This window comes from Nansenia antarctica (assembly GCF_963989245.1).
Source record: "Nansenia antarctica genome assembly, chromosome: 3".
Classification (NCBI taxonomy): Eukaryota; Metazoa; Chordata; class Actinopteri; order Argentiniformes; family Microstomatidae; genus Nansenia; species Nansenia antarctica.
This window is the reverse complement of record NC_137688.1, coordinates 6778899-6801119: the sequence shown is the minus strand read 5'-3', so window position 1 is coordinate 6801119 and position 22221 is coordinate 6778899. Positions and strand designations below refer to the sequence as shown.

Here is a 22221-nt window from a genome sequence, read left to right as displayed (position 1 = left end):
CACCAGGTGGCACTAGCGCAGCACAAGGCAGACAAGAACAAGATCCACGGGGAGCCGCGGGGCGGGGGGGTGACGACGGGGGCGGGGGGCAACAGCGACTCGGACCCCCTGGACAGCACCGACTGCGCCAGCGAGAGCAGCAGCAGCGGGGGCAAGAGTCAGGAGCTCAACTACCTCCCCGATCTCCCCTCCTCCGCCTCGTCCTACTCCTCCTCCTCCTCCTCCTCTTCCTCCTCCGCCGCCACCGCCCCCTTCTCCTCCTCCTCCTCCTCGGGCATGGTGCACCCCCACCCCCACGCCCTCCTGCCAGGCCCGGAGAAGAGACACTGCCCCCAGTTGCACAGTGAGGGCAGAGTGGACAACAAGGTCACCGTCTCCATCTCCAAACCTACGCAAAGGTGAGTCTGCCCAGCCGCAAGGGGACCAGGGTGGGACCCAGGGGGGTCAAGGGACTCGTTGTAAGCAGACCCGCATGAGGGTCTTCAGTTAAAAATAACACATTTATCGTAGCGAGCGTGCGGAGTAGAGTAGCTTGCTCTAAGCAGGGATCCAACTCACCACCGGCCCTACCAGCTACTGGTGGATGCTAACGGAACTCGTACAGGGCCCTTATTTTATGTAGGTATAGATAGACAGACAGATAAACATAAAACATCTAAAAACGTACAAACATTCAATTAAGACAGCAATGACAATAGTACTAATAATAGCATTATTGTTAATAATGAATAATAGTCTGATAATGAATAATAGGCTAAAATAAAACAGATAAAAATAGACCAATATACATTTGGGAACCTCTGTATACAGTAGGTAAGATGTAACATCCTCCAGCCAGTAAAGATAGAATATTGTCCTCAAATCACGACTGAAGTTGATTTCCCTCCTCCTCCTCCTCCTCCTCCTCCTCCAGAGCTCCAGAGCCCATGAGCGACCTGACGCCCAGCTCCCTGACGCCCAGCTCCCTGCCCTCCCCCTTCAAGACCATGTCCCTGCCCATCACCTCCCCCAACAGCAAGCTGAGCCTCACCAGCCCCAAGAGGGGCCAGAAGAGAGAGGAGGGCTGGAAGGAGGTGGTCAGAAGGTGGGGGGCGGAAACGTACACCACCACACACACACACACACACATACACACACACACACGAATGATGAACGATGAATGATTCACCTCAGGGAAAATCCAGGGATACTGTTTCCTATATCTGTGTCTTTGTCTGACTAAAACGGTCACCCTTTCCCCCCCCTGTTGAGCTAATCACATACTTGTTTTGATGACTCTTAACGGGCCGGTTTCATAGACGAGGCTCTAAGCCTTGTGTAGAATCTCCATTGAAGATGTTTTTTAGTCTAGGGTTAGGTTTAACCACAAAACAACAAAATTAAAGTGATTTGATTTGATTGTTTATTTGAGAAGGGACAGTATAACTCCATGTATTACGAGAGAGCTTGTAAACAAGCCAGATTATAGCCAAGGTTAGTTTCCATCTGTCCCTTAGAGGATGTTACCTGGAAACATAAAACATCTACAAACGTTCAATTGAGACAGCAATGACAATAGTACTAATTGTCTGTGAAACCGGCGACCGTTTGGTGCTTTATAACCCTGTTATCCATGTGTTATTAATCTATTTCCCCCCCCTCCCCTCCATCTCCCAGATCTAAGAAGCTGTCTGTCCCGGCCTCCGTGGTGTCTCGTATCATGGGCCGGGGAGGCTGCAACATCACGGCCATCCAGGACGTCACCGGCGCCCACATCGACGTGGACAAGCAGAAGGACAAGAACGGAGAGAGGATGATCACCATCAGGTAAGGAGGCAGGAGGCGCCCTCTGCTGGTGACTCACCGCTATTACCGTCTCCCTTCAGTCTCCTGGCTTAACTCTGACTCTCCCCCCCCCCCCCATTTACTAGGACCTCCTTTGTGATGCGGGTGTGAAGGTATCAAGTCACCTGACCCCCCCTGTGGTGGTTTATATGCCAGATAGGCAACCTGATACTTGAATCTGGTACTTTCTGTAATGTTTATATTAAGAATGTTGATGTCCGCTGCTATTCATTCCGCTGCTGTTCAATTATTGACGCTCTGATGCCGTTGGCTATTGTATAAACAGATGTCGTTGCTTATTCTATTATTCATTTAGTATTTCTGCTACAACGCCGATGTCTAATTGAATCTGAACCCAAGAGTTGTACTCCTTGTATCCGTACGTTGATGTAATAGAAGCAATTCTGGTTCTGGTTCTGATTCTGGTTCTGGTTCTGGTTTCCAGAGGTGGCACGGAGTCGACGCGGCACGCGGTCCAGCTCATCAACGCCCTGATCCAGGACCCGGCCAAGGAGCTGGAGGACCTGATCCCCAGGAACCACATCCGCGCCCCGGGCTCCAAGATCCCCTTGGGAGCCCCCTCCTTCCCCTCCTCCTCCTCCTCCTCCTCCCTGGGGCCCAAGGCCCTCAGCTCCCTGGTCGCCTCCTCCTCTGTCTCCTTCCAGTCGTCTTCCTCCTCCTCCATGTCCTCCTCCTCCTTGTCCTCCTCCTCCTCGGCGGTGGCGGGGGGTAAGATGGGCGGGGGGGGCAAGGGGGGTCTGTCGTCATCGTCGGGGTCGGGGGTGAGGCAGCCCTTCCCTGTGTCCCTCCCCCTGGCCTACGCGCACCCGCAGCTGGCCCTCCTGGCGGCCCAGACCATGCACCAGATCCGCCACCCCCGTCTGCCCATGGCCCAGTTTGGGGGCACCTTCTCCCCCGCCGCCAGCACCTGGGGTCCGTTCCCCGTGAGGCCCGTGAGCCCCGGGAGCGCCAACAGCTCGCCCAAACACAACGGAGGGGGAGGCCAGGCCCGGCCCGGTTCTTCTTCGACCCACGGCGGCGAGCAGCACAGCACAGTGACGGCCCCCCCTCCTTCTCTCCCCAGCCCCGGCGCTTCCTCCCCTCACGCCCCTCCTACGTCTAAAGCTGCCGGCGCCGCCTCCTCTCCTCACACCCCCCCCACGCACCCTCCCCCGCTCTCCTCCTCCTCCTCCTCCTCCAACCCCCCCCAGCCCAGCGCCCCCACCCCTTCCTCCGTCAGGAAGCAGCTGTTCGCTCCCTCCGAGCCCAAGCCCAACAACGCCGTCGCTATGACGACCGCCGCCTCCGCCGCTACCGTTAGCAGTAGTAGCGGTAGCATCGGTAGTCACGCGTCCCGGGTCTCGGGGTCCCCCGCCCATCAACTGCCGGGCTTGATGACGTCTCTCACGGCCCCCAACAACCACCCCCACCAGCCTCCGCTCGCCCCCCCCCTCGCCTCCCAGCCTCCCCCCAAGTCGGAGTCCCTCCTGGGCCACCCGGGCAAGGAGAAGAGCCCCCCGTCTCTGGAGAACCAGGCCCCCGCGTCAGCCGGAGAGACCTCCAGCTCGGCCCCCCCCACCGCCGCCGCCGCGCCGCAGCCCCCCAAGCCTGAGTCCAGACAGCAGCTGCCGCCCCCCCCTCCCTCGTCCTCCTCCACAGAGCCCCCGCCCCCCCTCCTCCCCGCCCAGAAGCACAGCTCCCACGGCCCCCCCCCCTCCCACACGGTCACGCACCCCAACAACAACAACAACACCGTACCTCACTTCTCCGCGCCCGCGCCCCGCGTCTCCCACCGCATGCAGCCCCCCGGGCCCCCCTACTACCCCCACCCCGAGCAACAACAGCAGCAGCAGCAGCAACAACAACAACAGCAGTCTGTGTTCGTGCCCCTCAACGTGCCACACGAGGCCCCCAAACAGCCCCAGAGCCACCAGGCGCCCGGCCCCCACCAGGTGCCCTCCAGCCTGGGCCTGATGAACGGGGGGGGCTCCCAGATGCAGCACGTCCACGGAGGGGGGAAGCCCCAACAGATGCCCCCTCCTAACTTCGGCCCCGCCGCCATCTTCAACCACTTCAGCAGCATGTTTGACAACAGCAGCCAGGTGGGTGTGGCCGCTCAGGTGACTGTTACCTGTCGTCGTGTTGTGTTGTGTTGTGTTTTAACCCACGGACACTGTACTGTGTGTGTCCAAGGCAAACATGATTTGGGACAATAACATTTAAAAAAAGGGGTAGTGGTGGTCTAGTGGATAGTGAGTTTGACTGGTGATCAGAAGGTTGTGAGTTCAAATCCCACCTGAGGAACACCACCATTAGTGTTTAGCCCTTGAGTAAGGCACTTAGCCCTCAGTTACTCCAAGGGGAATGTCCCTGTAATCTGTAATTGTAAATCGCTTTGGATTAAAAGCGTCTGCTAAATTCTAAATTCTTATCATATTTACCTATACATAAAAGGATGGGTACTAGCATTCACACTGCTAGCATCACTAGCATTCACACTGCTAGCATCACTTGCATTCACACTGCTACTCTATCACCGTCAAACAGTCCATTCACTGGTAAACCAGTGTTTTTTTTCCCCCCCTGGTTTTCATTGTTGTGATCACTTGTGTGTCTGCCCCTCCCAGGTGGGTAACAACCAGGTGTGGGGCGCGTGCCACCTCCCCGCCCGCTCCCCCCCGGAGCAGTCGTACTCTGCCCCCCCGCCCTACCTGGGCATGGGCCAGATGGAGGGCATGATGTCCCAGCCCCCCCCAGACAGCTCCAAGGCCCCCGGCTACCGCTCTGCCTCCCAGAGGATGGTCAACAGCCCCATAGGTAAGACACAGGAAGGATGGGGGGGGGGGGGGGGAGAGAGAGAGAGAGACAGTAGAGACTGACAGGAAGGATGGGTGAGAGAGAGAGAGAGAGAGAGAGAGAGAGAGAGAGAGAGAGGAGGGATAAAGAGGAGGGATAAAGACAGTAGAGAATGACAGGAAGGATGGGAGAGAGAGAGAGAGAGAGAGAGAGAGAGAGAGAGAGAGAGAGAGAGAGAGAGAGAGAGAGAGAGAGAGAGAGAGAGAGAGAGAGAGAGAGTCAGAGAGAGAGAGAGAGAGAGTCAGAGAGTCAGAGAGTCAGAGAGTGAGAGAGTCAGAGTCTTTGGGGGTGGTTGAATTAGTAAAAGTCCTATCTTATCATTAACATGAAGAAGAGGTCCTTTTTCTGTGTATGGCGTGTGTGTGTCTTCACTCTACCTCTGATGGTAATGGTGACCCTCCCCCCCCCCCCCCCCCCAGCGTTGACCAGCTATGCCACCAGCATCTCAGGCAGCCCAGTGTACCTGCACGGCCCCCCCGCCGTGGGAACCCCCTCCTTCAGCAGACAGCACTTCTCCCCACACCCCTGGAGCGCATCCTCCTCAGGTACTGGACACACACACACACACACACACACACATATAGACACACATATAGACACACACACACAGACAGACAGACACACGCACAGACACAGACACACACACACACACACACACACACACACATATAGACAGACACACACACACACACACACACATTTACACTAGGGCTGCAACTAACGATTATTTTGGTAGTCGACTAATCTGTCGATTATTTTTTCGATTAGTCGTGTGGCCGCGGGCTCCAGTGCATGTTGTACCTCACCTTCTCAAGTCTGCACACCTGTGAATGTCACCCTGTTGTCCAGTCTCTCTGGCTTAACATACGTTCCCATTGCAAATTCAAATAATGACTCATGAAATATTTGAATTTGGACCTTCCAAAACATTTAATGCATACAATAATCAATCTCTGTTTCAATGAAACAAAATAAATAATAAATAAATTAAATAATACAAATGAAAGTGCAAATATAAACTTGGTAATGTGCAAATGTTTTAAAATAAAATAACAACTCAAAGTTTTGCCTTGCCAGCAACCGAGCAGTATGTTGATACATCAGGTTCTGGATTCACTACACTTGTCTTTATGAATGAGTTAACATTATTTATTTAAAATGATTGAGATCAAAACAATGTACATTGAATGAACAATACCGTTTAAATGCGTTTACGTTGCACTCATCTGATACACTGCAATACTAATGTATGAACACGTGAGGGCGCTATCATCACGGCCATATAGCAGAAACACTAGGCACGGCGCCATCTGGTGGTCAATTGTCGTCAGCACAACATCAGCTGCAGTTCCTGTAGTGCATTGCAATTACAAATGAACAGCGCGGCTCTGTATTATCGGCTCGTGTGTTTTTAATACGATGCGTCATTCCACGTCGACGAGTTTTTATGATCGACGTCGTCGATTATGTCGACTAATCGTTGCAGCCCTAATTTACACACACACACACACACACACACACACCGACACAGACAGACAGACAGACAGACAGACAGACAGACAGACAGACACACACACACACACAGACACAGGCACACACACACAGACACACACACACACACAGACACACACACACACACACACAGACACACACACACACACACACACACACACAGACCACCTCAGGTGATGAGTCCCCTGTCCTTAACCCCCCCGCCTCTCTCCCCAGGTGAGCCCACAGCGCCGCCCCCCTCCACCGCCTCGTCCTCGTCCTCGGCCCCCCCTCCCCAGACCAAGCCAGGCAGCTCCTGCCAGCAGGACCGGAAGGTTCCCCCCCCCATCGGCACGGAGCGTCTGGCCAGGATCAGACAGACGGGGTCGGTCAACCCCCCCCTCCTCACCACCAGCTACACGGCCCCGGTCGGACAGGGGGGCATATGGTCCTTCGGCGTGGGCAGCTCTTCTGGTGAGGAGGGAGGGGGGTCTCTGTGGCAGGGCTGTGATCATGGGGGGGGGGTCTCTGTGTAGTGTTAAAGCATTGTCAGGGCTGTGATCATGCAATAATGTGACAGTATAGAAGCAGGTGGTGGGGGGGGGTAAACAGGTAAACGGGGGTATTCCATCTACGTCGGTAAAAGAAAATCTAGGCTTATTTCGATAAATCTCGTGAGACTTATCGAAATAAGCCTAGATTTTCCTTTAGCGACGTTGATAGAATACTTCCCAGGTAGACAGGTGTGACCTGAGTGTTTTTTTTTCTATGAATAAGCTCCTCCTCCTGCTGCGTGTCATGTCTGACCTCCTGTCTGTCATGTCTCACTTCCTGTCTGTCATGTCTCACCACCTGTGTGTCATGTCTGACCTCCTGTGTCTCCTCCTGCTCCACAGAGGCCATGTCTGGCTGGTCTCAGCCCCTGATGAGCAGCCACATGATGCACCCGCAGCTGCAGGCTGAGCAGACGGCCTTCTCCCAGCACCAGCCCATGGAGCAGGACGACACCGGCATCGCCAACCCTGCCAACAGCTACCACCAGCCCCCACACATGACCAACACCTACATGGACTTCCCCAAGGTGACACACACACACACACACACACACACACACACACACACACACACACACACATACACACACACACACACACTCTGTAAAGTGGAGATAGAACCTTATAATTCTAACGTCACGACATGTCAACTTTTGTACAGACTTTTATGTCGCAATAGTTAGAAAAAGCTTGCAGAGAATAGACTAGACTACTAGAGCGCACACTCTTATTTTTTTTCAGAATTAGAATTTTGCAGAATCTGGATTTTGCTCTATTAATTGAAACACAGGACTTGGAACAGAACCAATTGAAATCATTGTTGTGTCACAACACCATAGCTGAACCATACCAGTACCGTACCTGATCAACCCTTGTCTCGTCCCTGTCCCCAGGGCTTGCCCCTGTCGATGTACGGGGGCACCATGCTGCCCCCCCACCCCTCCATGGGGGAGGGGCCCGGCGGTCCCATGTACAACGGCCTGCACACTGCCGACCCCGCGTGGAGCCCCATCATCAAGGTGGTCCCCAACGCAGACAACTCTGACCCACAGCAGGTACGTACGCACGGGGCTCCTACCCCCGGCCACGTCAGAGGAGGGAATTAATTAATTTATATGAAATTTTTTAAAAATGGGGTATACAGTTATCGGCTCCGAAGGAGCCTAAAAAGCATACACGTAAGAGAAGAAAAACAAAAACGTCAAGGATAACACAAGAAAGGTACTCTCAAGTCCCACGGGTCACATCTTAGACAGTCTGTAATGGTGAATATCGTTATGTAGCTGTGTTTTATACAAATAAGCAATGTTATATACTGTATTATTACACTAATTTCCGGTATAATACGATTTGAATCTCAGTAAAAGCCAAGGAATGAAGGGATTAGTCAATACTGAGAATACTCTTCTCAGTGAAAGCCAAGGAATGTTGTTTGATCCTGTTTCATTGCTAATGGAAGCCTTCCCTCCCCTCTTCTCCCCCTCCCTCCCCTCTTCTCCCCCCTCCCTCCCCCCTCCCTCCCCTCTTCTCCCCCCTCCCTCCCCTCCCCCCCCCCCAGGTGTGGCCTGGTACCTGGGCCCCTCACGTGGGCAACGTGCACATGAACCACGTCAACTAGACGGCGTCGACAGCAATCAAACACACACAAACACACACACACACACACACACACACACACACACACACACAGCTCGTCCCACAGCGCAAACATGAGGTTCCAACTGACTTGGAAAACCTTGACGAGATTTTAAAAAAATGAAAATTGCAACTTGTTAACTTAGTAGACCAGAGAGTGCTGAGCAGAGGTTGAAGAATTGGGAAGTGATCTTGACACCATTCTTTGATGTGCCTATCTCAAAAAAAGAAGAAGAAAACAAAAAAAAACAAGAGGAAGAAATATGAAAAATTGGTGAGGGGGCTGTTATCAATGTCCTGATATGTCTGCGAACAAACGTGATTACCTGTTCAACAGGATCCATTCTCTGCGTAGTTTAGCGATTTTGACTTAAACCCACATTACACTGTTCTTGGGCTGAAGGGGGCTCGACGATATGACGTAGCTATTTAAACTCAGCCAAGAACTAGATGATGATTACCTAAAGAGAGAGACAGAAATCAGAAACCTTTTAGAGTGGTAAATACATGTATAATTGTTTACATACTAAAAAGGGTTAAAATGAGAGTAAATTTCATGTCGTATAGTGGCTCCACTTTATGTAGCCTGTATTAATGTGAAATATTTACCTTAATATTCAATAAAAAGATTGAAATGTATTTTTTGTGTGAGGTACTTTATTCATAATTCTGTGGGAGACTTGACAACAGAAGATTACCTTAATGGAGGAGGTGTCAGCTTGGTGTTTAGCCTGATTGATGTGTGATGCCCTGGTCAAAAACCAGGATGTGTATTGAGATTGACCAGATTTTTAACTTGAAGTAATATCTGTTAGACAAGAGGAACACACTATATAATAACATCTCCCTGAATGTTTCTGATGTGCAGCAGGCTGAGGTGACGTCCTTTCAGCCAGCTGACGCTGTTGCCTGCAGCTTTAACCAGGTCAGGTAATCAACTTTAAGGCCAGCCTTAAAAACAACCAGGAAAGGCTATCAGGGAAAATCCTAATTTGACTATCAAGACTGGGGAGCTCATGTCCCTGAATTCACTGAATGGGTTAAAGACCTCAGACAGTTATGCAAAATATTGTCCACCAAAATACCAAACTTGAAATCGGGGGACTGCAAAACGTCTTTCAATTTAGGAATGGTGAAACCAATATGTACACAAATACCATCAAATAAAAGCTGAGGAACTCTACTTTAACCTCATTGGGTTTTTGGGGGGTGATTTTAAAACATTTGGAATGTGGAGACAAAAGAAGAAAACGGACCCTAGGCATAATTCACTTTGGGGGGTGGAATCTCTTACATATTCAAGATCTTTGTTCCAACCTTTGCACCCACCCCGCCCACTTCAAGGGTTGCCAGATGGGGCGGTGTAAGGCCAAAAGGGCTACTTTTGATCACACTGGGCTGGATAAACAGCATTTGGGCGGGTTGGGCTGGATAAATAGCATTTGGGCGGTATCAAAATGTCAGTGCCTGAAAGTTACAAAATGCGTGAAGTTAAAACACACACCATACAATGTGCAGTTTTTTTTTTTTAAATTAATTTGACAAACATCATTGGCAACAGACGTACAGTTTAGCGGCATGAGATGGGCAACCATCCCAATAGTAATTAGCGGTTTTCTCACAATATACTGTAGATTCTGGGCTGGGTTTTTAGACTGTGGTTAGGCTGGAAGGTGTCAATCCCATCTGGCAACCTTACGTGACGTTCTCCGTCATCACGCTTACGTCCTCATGTTTACGTCCTCACAACTATCTTGTTGAGCTCTCTCCCTGCCAGCCCCCCAGCCCTGTCCCTGTCCCTGCTGCCACCACAACAGGCACCGAACATGACTCAACCAGGGCCAGTTGGTGTCTTCGACATGTCCCAGCCTCCCGTTATTGAAGGATTTAACCCCCTGGCGCGACCAGAGACACAAGAGACGTTCAAAGAGAAGTTCATGAGGAAAGCCAGCGACAACCCGTTTGTCCCCATAGGTGAGTTGACTGCGCAGGGCTGCATCACGCAACCTTCTTATAACTTTCACATGTCACATTTCACGCGTTGTCCTGGACATGTTATCGAACACGGTGTGGTTTATTTGGTTATTTCTACAACTGTCTCTTGATTGTAACAATGTGGTGTTACTGCCTGGTGGCCACTTATGAAACATTACATGGATCTGGGGGGTATTCCATCAATATTGCTTAATCTCGCGAGATTCATCGAAATAAACCAGGCATTTTTTTTACAAGTCTCGCGAGACCTATCAGAATAAGCCTGACTTTTCCTTTAGGAACATTGTTGAAATACCTCCCAGGGATCATAATGCCCTTGTCAAGGAGTTTCCATAATAAACTCATGTTTTTAGACTAGTGCAATTCAGTTACATTGTCAGTGGCCTCATACGCATTAGATGTATGTAGTTACTTACCACTGGTGCTCCTAACTGAGTATTTGTGTTGTGTGTTGTTGTGTGTGGATGGTTCGTCTTTGTTGTGTAATGTGATGCTCACCAAACACGGAGGGCGTGAGCAGGGGCGCCACTAGGGGGGGGGGTAAGTTAGGACGATTCTAAGGGCCCAGCACTGACAGGGGCCCAAGAGAATCTTTTTTAAAAATATATTATATTTATAATAATATTATTATTATTATCATAAGGAAGTTAATGTAGCCGACTTATTATATGTATTAAAAAAAGTTACAAAAGAAACAAACTGGAGTTTTGTTTCTCTATGTTTGACAAAATTAAGCCTTATCATTTACCCCTCTATTTATTCATTGCATGGTTCAGTCCACCGCGCGTGAGAGGAACGTTACCGCGAATAGTCTGACAAGGATGGGGGTGATGTGGCCATGGTGGGCAACGCCAAAGTCAGGTAAGGGTCTCAAAAGAGAAAAGTAAAAGTAAAGAACGAGGAGAGTGACAAAAAAGGGCGACAGCTAGTCACAAAGTAAAAAAAAAAAAAAAAAGTATTCATTCACAGACCTTCTTTTGGGGTCCATAACATGTAGGCTACCTAGCCAACATTGTGTGGTTTAGCTCTAGCTAATCACTGCGTGGATGACCTAGTTAGCTCGCTACAGCTAATTAACATTAACTTCAAGTAAAGTTAACTTACAGTACACTGTCAGTATCATTTCAGTTATGTTATGAGATGAGGGCAATTTTGGTCCAAATATAGGTTATTAGAGCTCAGTGAATTCAGCAGCTATGCACTCTTGCTATAGCTAGCTAGCTTGCTAACTAGTATAAGGTTACATGCTAATGACGTCATGCACAGATGCAACCTCCCAGCTGAAGGAGAAGGAGGTGAGCAGTAGGAGTTTGGGGTTAACAAACAGATTTTGAATATTTTAATGTATGCTCCATTACCATGCAAGCATTGAATACAACTTTAGCTAATATTCATATTTAGTTAATAGTTCTTCCAGTAATTGCAATAACATTGACCACTGGCATCTTAATATTATTGTTAGCTAGCTAGATAACATTTAAGTTAGCTAATCTGGTGTAATGTATGTATTACTATGTTAATACTACTATAGGACATATTATGGATATATATATAATAGGGAGAAGGTTTTTCCTTCTATCAGTGGCCCCGGGCCCGAGCTAGAGTACTCTTCCTGCAACGAATAGTGGACTGCTGATTCACATGCTTAGTATTCAAATGTATTGATTGTAAGTCGCTTTGGAATAAGGCGTCTGCTAAATGCCAAAAATGTAAATGTAAATGTTATGAATTATGTAGAGCAAGAAGTAACAAAGGACAATGACAGCAGCACAGCAAGTTGGCTTTATCACTAGATTTCAAGGATCTTATTAAAGATTTTGCTACTAAGAAGGCCCAGCGTTTAGCTTTGATTTGGTCTCTTTACTCCTATCTTGAATCGTTGTGCATTAGGCTAGATATAGTTTTTAGCTCTCCAGGTATACTATTCCACAGTACTGCCGCAGTGGGTAAAAATTACCTTTTTCCCATTTCACTATTCAATTTCGCTGGCACCATGTCTGTGTTGTCCCTCTTGTATAAAACACTTTTGTCTTTGTGTGAAACAAGCAATGCTGAGTCAGTAAATATCTCTGCTGTAATTCTTCATTGATCTAATCCTGACAGTATTATGGCCAACTGATCTTTAAAAGATCTAAATGTATTTAGACACAATACCACCCCATTAAAATTATATTTATACTTTTTGTGTGATTTATACATTTATAATTGGGTTCAAATCTTCATTTAATTATACTTTTGTCCTTCTGTTGTTCAAGTCTTAATTTAATAAGTTAAAGAATGTTGAGATTTCTTTGCTGAATTGTTGATTCCTGTATTAAGTAATTTTAAATTACATTTACAAAAGATGTCCATCATTGGATTTCGTTCATCAACTTCAACTGGGTTGTCTAGCAAGAACGTGTCGTCCATATAAGCATAGTAAAGCAGTGCTTATCCAACGAAAAAATAAAAAAGGACAGTGAAAATCTTAAAATAAAAGTGCATGTAACCGTTTGTTTGTTTTCATTAAAAGAGTCGTATTTTAGGTCCCAGGGCAGCAGGAGTCATTCATTTTGGCGCCACCTGCAGGAGTAAGCACTCGCTATTCTCCTTGCTTGCATTGCGTTGCATTATAAGCACTTCTCTCTCTGCTGAAATGTCATAATGTAATGTCTGCGTCTCTCTGTGAAAATGTCTTCTTTTTTTTCTTCAATGCCTCAGCCCACTGTTTAATGTGGCCAGGGTAAGCATGCTTACCAGCCAATCAGTAGTTCGTTCATTCCGATAAGAGCTACTGATTGGCTCTTATCACTTTCAAGTTCACTTAACATTTCACCTTACTTTCTCTCGCCCGGCAGAATAGCTTATGCCAGCTAGCTCAAACGATCTAAATAATAATAATCAATAAGGATAACTTGCTTGATTTTGTGAATATGGACATTACTGTCAGCGACCTAAAGGGATTTCGTAGACTGGACTGGACTGGAAAAACACAACTACTGGCTAAAGGCCACCACTCACCGATCTTCACACCCAGAAAGGGAGAGTCGCTAGGGGTTACAGCAAGCCTGGTATCGTATGAGCGGTTTATATGATTCGCGAGGCTGGTGGCGATCTGTGCTTGTTTATATGGTTTGAGTACTGCTGTACTGCTGGTTATGGCTCCTTATTTAAGACTTCCTCTGCTTTTACCTTTGTTTGGAGAAAGAGCTGCTTAATCAATCGCTGAGATAGGCCTAATGTCGCTGTCCGTGCCAGTGGTTCTGGACCAAAAGTGTTTGAGAGAGATAGAGATGTGATGTGATGTCAAGTGCCTGTGTGACAAAAGTGTGAAAAGAAAGTGTGTTGTGAGTTTACTATGGAGGATGGAAACGGTGTGTGTCTGTGTTGTGCGTGTGTGCGTTTGCGATGTTGAAACTGGACTTGTAGATTTCAGCAGGTTGGCTACTTGAAAAGATCTTGGTTCAAAAAAGATTGAACAATGAGCACCCCTGATATAGTCGAAACTGGCAACTGTTTTTTTTTTTTTGGTAATCTGATCACAAAGTGACTCTACAGTTTATTAGCGGGTTCTAGGGCATCAAAATTGCATTTCCTTGAAACTGCGTTCACTGATAGCGTGTATGTGTAATTATGTGTATTTCTATATCTTATGCTTACCCAATCTAAAAGCTCACGGCACGTGCCTGTTGTCTAGGTTGATGGGTGGTTTAGGTGGGGGGGGGGGGGGGGCCCAAAATGATATTCTGTCATGGGTCCCAGAATCTCTAGCGGCGCCCCTGGGCGTGAGCATTGCTTACTTTTATTTATTTTTGCTTTTTTGTTGTTAATAAAATAAAAAATTGTTGTTGTTAATAAAATATATAATAATAATATTAAATATAATATATGTTACTAATAATATGTTATTATATATATATTTAATATAATTATATATTTTATTAACAACAATTTTTTATTTTATTAACAACAAAAAAGCAAAGGGTGGCTACTTTGAGGAATCTAAAATATAAGACATATTTAGAGTTATTTCACACTTTATTGTTAAGTACATCATTCCACATGTGTTCATTCATAGTTTTGATGCCTTCAGTGAGAATCTACAATGTAAATAGTCATGAAAATAAAGGAAACACATTGAATGAGAAGGTGTGTCCAAACGTTTGGTCTGTACTGTATGTGTTTTGTGATGGTTTCTTGTACCTATATGTTTTGTGTGGACCCCAGGATGTATCCTAATGGAGATCCTAATAAATCAAACCAAACATGCCACACTGGTAGACGGGTGTCCAGGTTTTGCATTTTAGTTGTAAGAAATGAATGATAATCTAGGGAAGGTTAATGCCTGACATGAGTGAATCACACCTGTCTGGTCTCTCTCCTCCTCCTCAGGTTGTCTGGGAACAGCTGGGGCTCTGGTCTACGGTCTCCGCGCCTTCAAACAAGGAAAGACCCGACAGTCTCAGCTGCTGATGAGAGGGCGCATCTTTGCACAAGGCTTCACTGTAGTGGCTATCATCTTTGGCGTATTCACGACGGCTTTGAAGAACAAGTAGTGAAGACGCGAGCTGAAGCAGACCATTGCCAACTTACATCAACACTGTGAACTGTGGTGAAAGAAATGTGTTGTATATAATGTCTAGAATGATGAACAGATATTTAAAGGCCAACACAGATTTTTGGGGGCTTCCTTAACTGTGCTTTGGGCTGGCCCAGTGAGATCACACAGGCTCCATCTTCTGCAGATGGCAAGCAAGCAGGTCAACCTGTGTGCATAACTAGTTTAAGTAGTAAGTACAATACATTCACTTAATCAATCTGAGGAAACTGCTGCTTTCCGGATGAAGCCATCTCTTTCTCCACATCATCCCCTCATTAAAATGTAAACGTTAACCATTTGTGTGTTGTAATATTTGAAGAGTGAAAGAGTGTTCAAGTACAGACCAAATGATGACAACGTTTTGCTGGATAGAGAGACAGACCTCAGTTTGTTTTTATTGATGGACCAAGAGTTTCCCAGTTCCCGTGTGTAACGTTCTCTTATCTGTATGAGAATTCTTTTATATCCAAATAGGCAACATGTGATCACAGATTTAGGCAATACATTTGCGAAAAACGAGGGGTCTCCTAATTAATCATACATATTTCAAATAAAAACAGAATAGTGTACAACCTTTGTATGTTAATGATGTACTTCAAGCATGTTGTCAATGGCCATGACATGAGGACTGCTAAAACCAAAGCACAAACCCCCAATTATATGATTTCTTCTAAGGTGTATGGCACTCCACTGAGGATATACCAAGATTGTAAGGTTCTTTGGTCATAAACAAATTAATAATTTTTGTACAGACTTGTCACCCTGGGAAAAACATCTCGCCATAAAGCACAAACAGTGCCAGTAGTAAGGAATTAGATCAACAAGGCCACAAGCTCAAAGCATTAAAAAAAAAAAAAAGACATTTCTAGCTACCTTAAATAATTAAGAATATCATACATCTTAATTCTTCATTTTAACAACAGGCATGGGTGGTTACAATCTATTTCTAAGTAGTGCTGGACTGGACTGTTTTTTTGTAAGACTTCACAAACGAATACAATTAAAATATAGTTGAGTGATTAACGACCTAATCTGGCAATTTTTAGAAAATACAAAACTCAAAAACACATTTCACACATCCAAAATATTGGCAGAGGTTATCGTGCAAGTTAAGAGATAATTTTGACCTAATCACCTCTCGGTTGAAGCTGGAGGGAGGTTCGTTTACAGTAACAGTAAGTGACTTCAGTACTGGAGTAGTGAAATAAAGTATTGCGAGGGGGTATCAAAATCATTGAGCAGAGTCCTTCAACTTTTATCAAGAAAGTGAGGTATATTATATCAGTTGTATCAATTAAAATAAGGAATCACAGAAGAGGCAAATCATTTCCTCCCCCCCCACCTAAATTAGAAACATACCAAAAAAAGGATATGAAATTAAGAGCCCCATATCAAGGGCATACAATTGCTGCTCTGATTAAAGCAAATATGATTAACAACTTGAACAACTGTTAAAGTAATAGAAAGGACACCGTTCTTCCGGCCCCTAGCGGACCAGAGGCGTCTGCTTGAGGGAGATGAGCACTGAACGCATCCGGGACACGTCCTTGGCTGTCTTGTTGGTTTTGGGATTGAAGTCGCAGAGCCGGGCGACCCTCTCCCACTCGCTCCCGGGGCTGTCACCGGGGCTGTCACACTCGGCTAGGAAGGCCTCCTCTGACGCTCTGGAGGAGAGAGAGGACACCAGGGGAGGACAGGTGAGGCTCAACAACACACAGCATTTGGGAAGCATTTTTCCTCACTGCCGTGGCTTTGCCAAAAACTGGTTCTTTTTTTCCTTAAATGCACTTACAACATCTCATTCATGTGACTAGTATCCTACTATCCTTACATTAAAACCTGACTAGAGGGGGTTTCATATTTGAAGTCCATGCATTTCTGACAAATAACCACACGACTAAAAACTGTAAACTGCATTCCATGAACGTTAAACTGAAACTATGGACACTGACTGTCGACGATCATTACTTGTTACTTGTGTTACTTTGTCAGAAGTATCAAACACAACCTCCACCCCTCCCGACGTTGTTATTCACATGTTATACACCTGGGGGCATGCATAGGATGGGAAAAGGAACTAGCGGCAACTCGTACTAAGAGCAATACAGTACATCAAAAAGCGTGAGAGTTCTAAAACCTACACAAAGCCTATCACATCAGAGTGGGGCTGTTTGTAGAAAGCCTTATCAGCAATCCTAGTATGCAGGCCAGTAAGTAGGCCAAGAGTGCAGGGGGGGAAGAGAGGGAGACAGAGGGAGAACAGTGTCAGTGTCACACGAAAAAAGCACAGAGAAGTTAAGTGCAACCATGACAGAAGGAAGCCATAACGCCACAGAGAAGACCACAGCACTAATGAGATATCAAGAGTTAGAAAGTAATGACCTATGGGTCACAATTCCCCCTGTGTGGAACTGAACAGATCAAAATACAATTTTGGTTCACAGTCAAAATCGCCATATTGCAGACTGTGATGAACAGATGGAGGAACTCAGGCTATAGGCAGGATATAGTTTAGAGACTAGCCAGGTCGGTTTCAGACATGGCTTAAGTCTAATCCTAGATTAAAGAGCATCTTCAATGGACATTTTACGTCGAAAGTGTGATTTAGGCCAGGACTAGGCCTAAGCCCCGTCTGTGAAACCGGCCCAGTATGTGTAGCGTCTGATTGATTGTCTTAACGATTTCTCGCTTTGGTTTGTTGTGCCCAGGTTGGGTTGGCCTGGGCACACTACAAGCCTCTCATTAGGGGGTCATCTCAGTGCTTACAGGGACATTAAAAGTAGAAAGAGTTGTAGATGCAAACTGATACCGTGTCAGACTTGGACAGAGTCTGTTGGAAGCACAGGAAAAGGTTGGTGTTAGGACAGAAAAGAAAAACCCCACAGAGAATGGTTGAAGTTTTTTGACAAATAAAATGTAAAATACAGTGATTACAGTTCAAAGTGCAGACAAAGATGGAATTGAAAGGTGTTCGTTCTAGATTTAAAAATGAACATTGATGAAAGCGACAAAGAAACTCAATGGAAAATGCTTTTCTGTTCTGTCATGTTGGTTCTAACATAAGATGAACGTGGTATGATGTATGTCGATTGGTAATCAGTGCTCTCCAGAACAGTCAGTAATTTGGGTTACAAAACTGCTTAAAAGATACATGAACAACCCTATTAATAGTTATTAAACATGCGAGTTATGATCCGGTAATTAGCAATATCCATCTGTTACAAAAATCAGGCCAACGAAACATTCGAGCCCTTCAGCGAAATGAGGTCAGCTGTCAAAGTTCCAACTTTCCATTCAATTCATCAACTGACAAATCCTGTTCCCAAAATGACTATTAAACAGGAACATTCTCTTCTCTCTTTCATATTCTGCTTCCTCTTCTAGTGAAATAACAAGACTATAATAACATTCTGAGCATACTCTAAACTTTTTTTTGTGAACTATCAGGATCCATTCCAAGACACAGGCTCTCATGTATCAAGATAGGTGACCTCATCTACCCCCCCAGCACTGCTACCCCCCCAAGACTTCTACTGCCCCCCTTGTACTGCGTCTCCTGAGACACCCACTTTCCCCCTTTACTGTGTCCCCCTTCTACTGTTTCTCTATTTCTCCAGTGTCTATATACAAAATAAACAAAATAAATATATATACTGTATATATATATATATTAAAAAAAAAAATCCCTTCTATCACGGAGACTGCCAATGGCCCCGGGCCTGAGCTAGATTATTCTTCCTGCTACGACTGGTGGATTGATGATCGCTTTGGAATAAGCCGTTTGCTAAATGCCAAAAGTGTAAAATGTAAATGTAAAATGTAAATGACCCAATATTCACCTGTTGTTGGCCTTGTTTTTCTCCATCTGGTCGTTCTGGTGCATGTGCCAGTCTTCCAGCTCTTTCCTGGCCTTCTCCTTCCACTCTTCCTCTGCTGCCCTGGAGGCAGAGTCTTCCATGTCCACGGGAACACAAGGAGAGGATGCAGACAGTGAGCAGCAGAGTCAACGAACCGTTATAATACTGCTGCTAAGATGCATGACTTTGGTACTGGATAGTGTAGGCCTACACTCCCCTTTGCACATTTTGGTATCCAACTACTCGCTCCAATACCTCTGTAGAGGCACTAAGTAATCACTGTACTAATGGTGTTGTGTTAACAGTGTACGCTACGGTTCTGTTTGTAATTGTATTTACAACAACAGCGTTCGTAAATACGCTCTGAAAGCACCAGAGCACACACACTGGGTTCAACGTCATAAAGGGGACCAAGTAATTCGATTGGACAAGAGGCATTCCATGAGTCAGATGATGATCAGGTTTTCCAGAGCGAATTTTCCGAACGCAGCCATAATGTTAAGTGGACTCTCCAGGGCGCCTGCAGCCGCGTGTGTGTGTGTGCTCACCCAGCTCCTCCAGGCGGGCTACCTGCTCCTCCCTCCACTTGCGCAGACTCTCAGGCTCCTGCCTCAGCTGGTCCACCTGGGCGATGGCAGCGTAGCTGTCTGACGGACCATTGGACTCCTGAAGGGAGGAGAGGTGGGAGAGAGAGTTCACCATAAAACATCACAACTTAAAATCACAAACATCACAGATTAAAACACACATACGTTTCAAAATGGGGAGAGACCGGTTTGTAGTGATACTATTGCAGTTGGGCCTCACACTCCAAATACAGTTAGGAAAACCCATTGTTGAACCCAACCGAAAACATCTGATAACAGCTGATATAAAGCTTGATAAATCTGCGAGTGGAATTAACAGCAAACACAGGACAAGGTAGTTCCCTATATGTGGACCTACTTTTTACAACAATGTGGACACTTGATTCTGGACTGAGAAATATCGACATCATACTTGTCTCTTCTCCTGGTCATGCTTCCTTGACCAGCATACCTTTCACTTCAAGTATCAAACTCATTTACAGCCAGTTGACAAGAGCAGAAAAGCAGACTAACTAAATAACAAGAAAATTCTCACCTCAAACATGTCTCCGTTTACTGTGGCAGCAGGTTCCTCTTCAAAGTCATCTACCACCAGAAAAACAAAAAAAACTGCCTTTAACGTCACCAATTTTGCATGATCCCACACAAGCTACAGTCGCGTTACTTCGCTATACTTCTTTGACATGTGACAATGTGACACACGGGAATGCAGAAGCACCTGTTTGGGGGCAGTGTCTCTCTCTCTCTCTCTGGCACTGTCCATTTGACCTGAGTGAGGATCCCTCCCTTGTGGTTGTGGACACATTAACCCTAGCAGGTCCCACATTGGTCAGCACAGTAACTTCTAGTTCGCTCACAACTGGTGTTCATTGTATATCAATCATGGTCTACTACCAGTATGTTGTAGTAACAGAGAACCTTTCTAAAGTTATCTAGGCACAGCAGAGTAAACTGGATGGGTCACTAACTGGGGGCAGCAGGGCATCAAAGTGGGGCTCATCACATCGGAAAGCAGCTGCACACACAGACCCTAACACACACACCCTAACACACACACACCCTAACACACACCCTAACACACACACACCCTAACACACACACCCTCTCCACACACACCCTAACACACACACACCCTAACACACACACCCTCTCCACACACACACACACACACCCTAACACACACACACCCTAACACACACACACACACACACACACACACACACACACACACACACACACAGACACCCTAACACACACACACCCTAACACACACACACACACCCTAACACACACACACACCCTAACACACACACACACACACACACACACACACACACACACACCCTAACACACACACACACACACACACACACACACACACACACACACACACACACACCCCCTAACACACACACACACACACACACACACACACACCCTAACACACACACACACACACACACACGCACACGCACACAGACACACAGACACACACACACACACACACACGCACGCGCACACACACACACACACACACACACACACACACACACACACACACACACACACACACACACAAATAAATAACCCAAACTAATACATAGAAATAGATCGACGGAGACAGAAGAAGGTCCAGACAGTTAAGTAAGACATGGGTATAATCAGGCATAGGGATGATGGGATAATGGCATAACAAGACACAATAACCTACATGGAAAAATGTACTTGGGTAATTTCTAAAAACAGCAAGCTAACTTAGCTTAGCGTAAGCCTAGCGTAGCTTAGCGTCGCCTAGCGAAGTTTAGCGTAGCTTAGCCTAGCATAGCGTAGCATAGCATAGCATACCATATTCAACCGGAGGAGGTGATCCATCCTGCCGGGGCTGTTGCGGCACCACGGCGGCGTCTTCCAGAGCCCCGAACCCTTCATCGTCGTCATCGTCATTCTCTATCACGGCGATTTCGTTCTCTTGTTGGGCTAAAAAAGCTGCGGCCGGGTCCTCTTCATCATCCACGGGACCAGGAGGAGGAGGAGGATGGACTCCGTTGTTGTCAGAAGAGAAGCCCAGGTCGTCAGCCATCTTTCACAGAGAGAAACAAGTCAAGTGGATCCTCTGGGTTTGACTTTTACTGCCTTGACACGTGTGTCGACTCTCCTTCCGCAATGACTTTAGATATGAGCGGAGCCTAATGCTTTGACTACAGGACTATGGAGGACCAAGTCTGTCAAAATTAACAATAAATATATAGATAAATATATGAACAAATAAATTATTGAATACACACAATGAATGTGTGGAAAAGAATGAAAGTGGAAAACAAAGAGAGAGTTATGTACTGACTGACTCCCAACTGGACAGGATCAAGTGGTGGTGTGTGTTGTGTTGTTGTTGGACTCGGAGACCACCTTCTCAACTTTGTTGTTTTGTTTGATTGTGTCTCCATCTAGTGGGCACTTTGGTTAGTTGCAGGTTGTCCTGCGACTTCTGTGTTCTGTGTGAATGAATTATTATGGCCCTGATAAAAACTATAATTCAAAAATGTAACTACCATTGTGTGTTTTTCTCTGAATTTATTTATAAGCCATATATGTACAGCAAAAAAAACAAAACAGTAGACAAAAATGTGGACATGATTGTAGAAGTTGCTGAAACTGAAATAAAAACTAAGTAAAAAGAAAAGAAAAATAAGTACACTCTTATGTCAGGGAAAAGGGTTATAAGAAAAGAGCTTTCCCTGAGGAAGAATCATTTTAGATCCACGTAGAACCCATTTGGACTTCATGTAGAAGAACAAAAAAGAAAGGGACAGCCAAATACAACTCCTGTTACACTATGTTGGGAA

At 46.2% G+C, this 22221-nt stretch overlaps 3 protein-coding genes across 6 annotated transcripts in view; 2 read left to right on the top strand and 1 right to left on the bottom strand.

Moving 5' to 3' along the window:
• The window catches only part of LOC308153517 (ankyrin repeat and KH domain-containing protein 1-like), a gene marked incomplete at its 5' end in the record, with an annotated part of 45244 nt that extends 36316 nt beyond the window's left edge, over window positions 1-8928 (top strand). For all 4 annotated transcript variants that reach the window (XM_080526684.1, XM_080526682.1, XM_080526683.1 and 1 more), the window contains 10 exons: window positions 7-398; window positions 914-1084; window positions 1657-1806; window positions 2270-3926; window positions 4452-4641; window positions 5100-5225; window positions 6409-6645; window positions 7068-7252; window positions 7619-7780; window positions 8284-8928. In XM_080526684.1, the coding sequence (XP_080382810.1) occupies window positions 7-398; window positions 914-1084; window positions 1657-1806; window positions 2270-3926; window positions 4452-4641; window positions 5100-5225; window positions 6409-6645; window positions 7068-7252; window positions 7619-7780; window positions 8284-8343 (3330 nt within the window). In that variant the 3' untranslated portion in view covers window positions 8344-8928. The remainder of the gene's footprint in view (window positions 1-6; window positions 399-913; window positions 1085-1656; window positions 1807-2269; window positions 3927-4451; window positions 4642-5099; window positions 5226-6408; window positions 6646-7067; window positions 7253-7618; window positions 7781-8283) is intronic.
• A 1203-nt stretch (window positions 8929-10131) lies between these two features.
• On the top strand, window positions 10132-15854 carry higd2a (HIG1 hypoxia inducible domain family, member 2A). The gene is made up of 2 exons (XM_080525173.1): window positions 10132-10334; window positions 14727-15854. Exons 1-2 carry the CDS (start codon window positions 10187-10189, stop codon window positions 14888-14890), a joined length of 312 nt encoding a protein of 103 aa, XP_080381299.1. The 5' UTR covers window positions 10132-10186; the 3' UTR covers window positions 14891-15854.
• A 167-nt stretch (window positions 15855-16021) lies between these two features.
• On the bottom strand, window positions 16022-21486 carry cltb (clathrin, light chain B). Its single transcript, XM_080525172.1, has 5 exons — window positions 21224-21486; window positions 19914-19963; window positions 19340-19457; window positions 18774-18885; window positions 16022-16598 (listed from the first exon to the last, which is right to left on the bottom strand). The coding sequence occupies exons 1-5, from the start codon at window positions 21456-21458 to the stop codon at window positions 16421-16423; spliced, it is 693 nt and encodes a 230-aa protein (XP_080381298.1). The 5' UTR covers window positions 21459-21486; the 3' UTR covers window positions 16022-16420.
• Between the last annotated feature and the right edge of the window lie 735 nt (window positions 21487-22221).

Coding starts and splice junctions, on each gene's coding strand:
- cltb (XM_080525172.1), bottom strand. CDS start 21,458: ATGGCTGACGACCTGGGCTTCTCTTCTGACAACAACGGAGTCCATCCT. Junction 19,964..21,223: donor ACCTCCTCCGGTTGAATATG/GTATGCTATGCT, acceptor TTCTGGTGGTAG/ATGACTTTGAAGAGGAACCT. Junction 19,458..19,913: donor TAAACGGAGACATGTTTGAG/GTGAGAATTTTC, acceptor TCCTCCCTTCAG/GAGTCCAATGGTCCGTCAGA.
- higd2a (XM_080525173.1), top strand. CDS start 10,187: ATGACTCAACCAGGGCCAGTTGGTGTCTTCGACATGTCCCAGCCTCCC. Junction 10,335..14,726: donor CAACCCGTTTGTCCCCATAG/GTGAGTTGACTG, acceptor CCTCCTCCTCAG/GTTGTCTGGGAACAGCTGGG.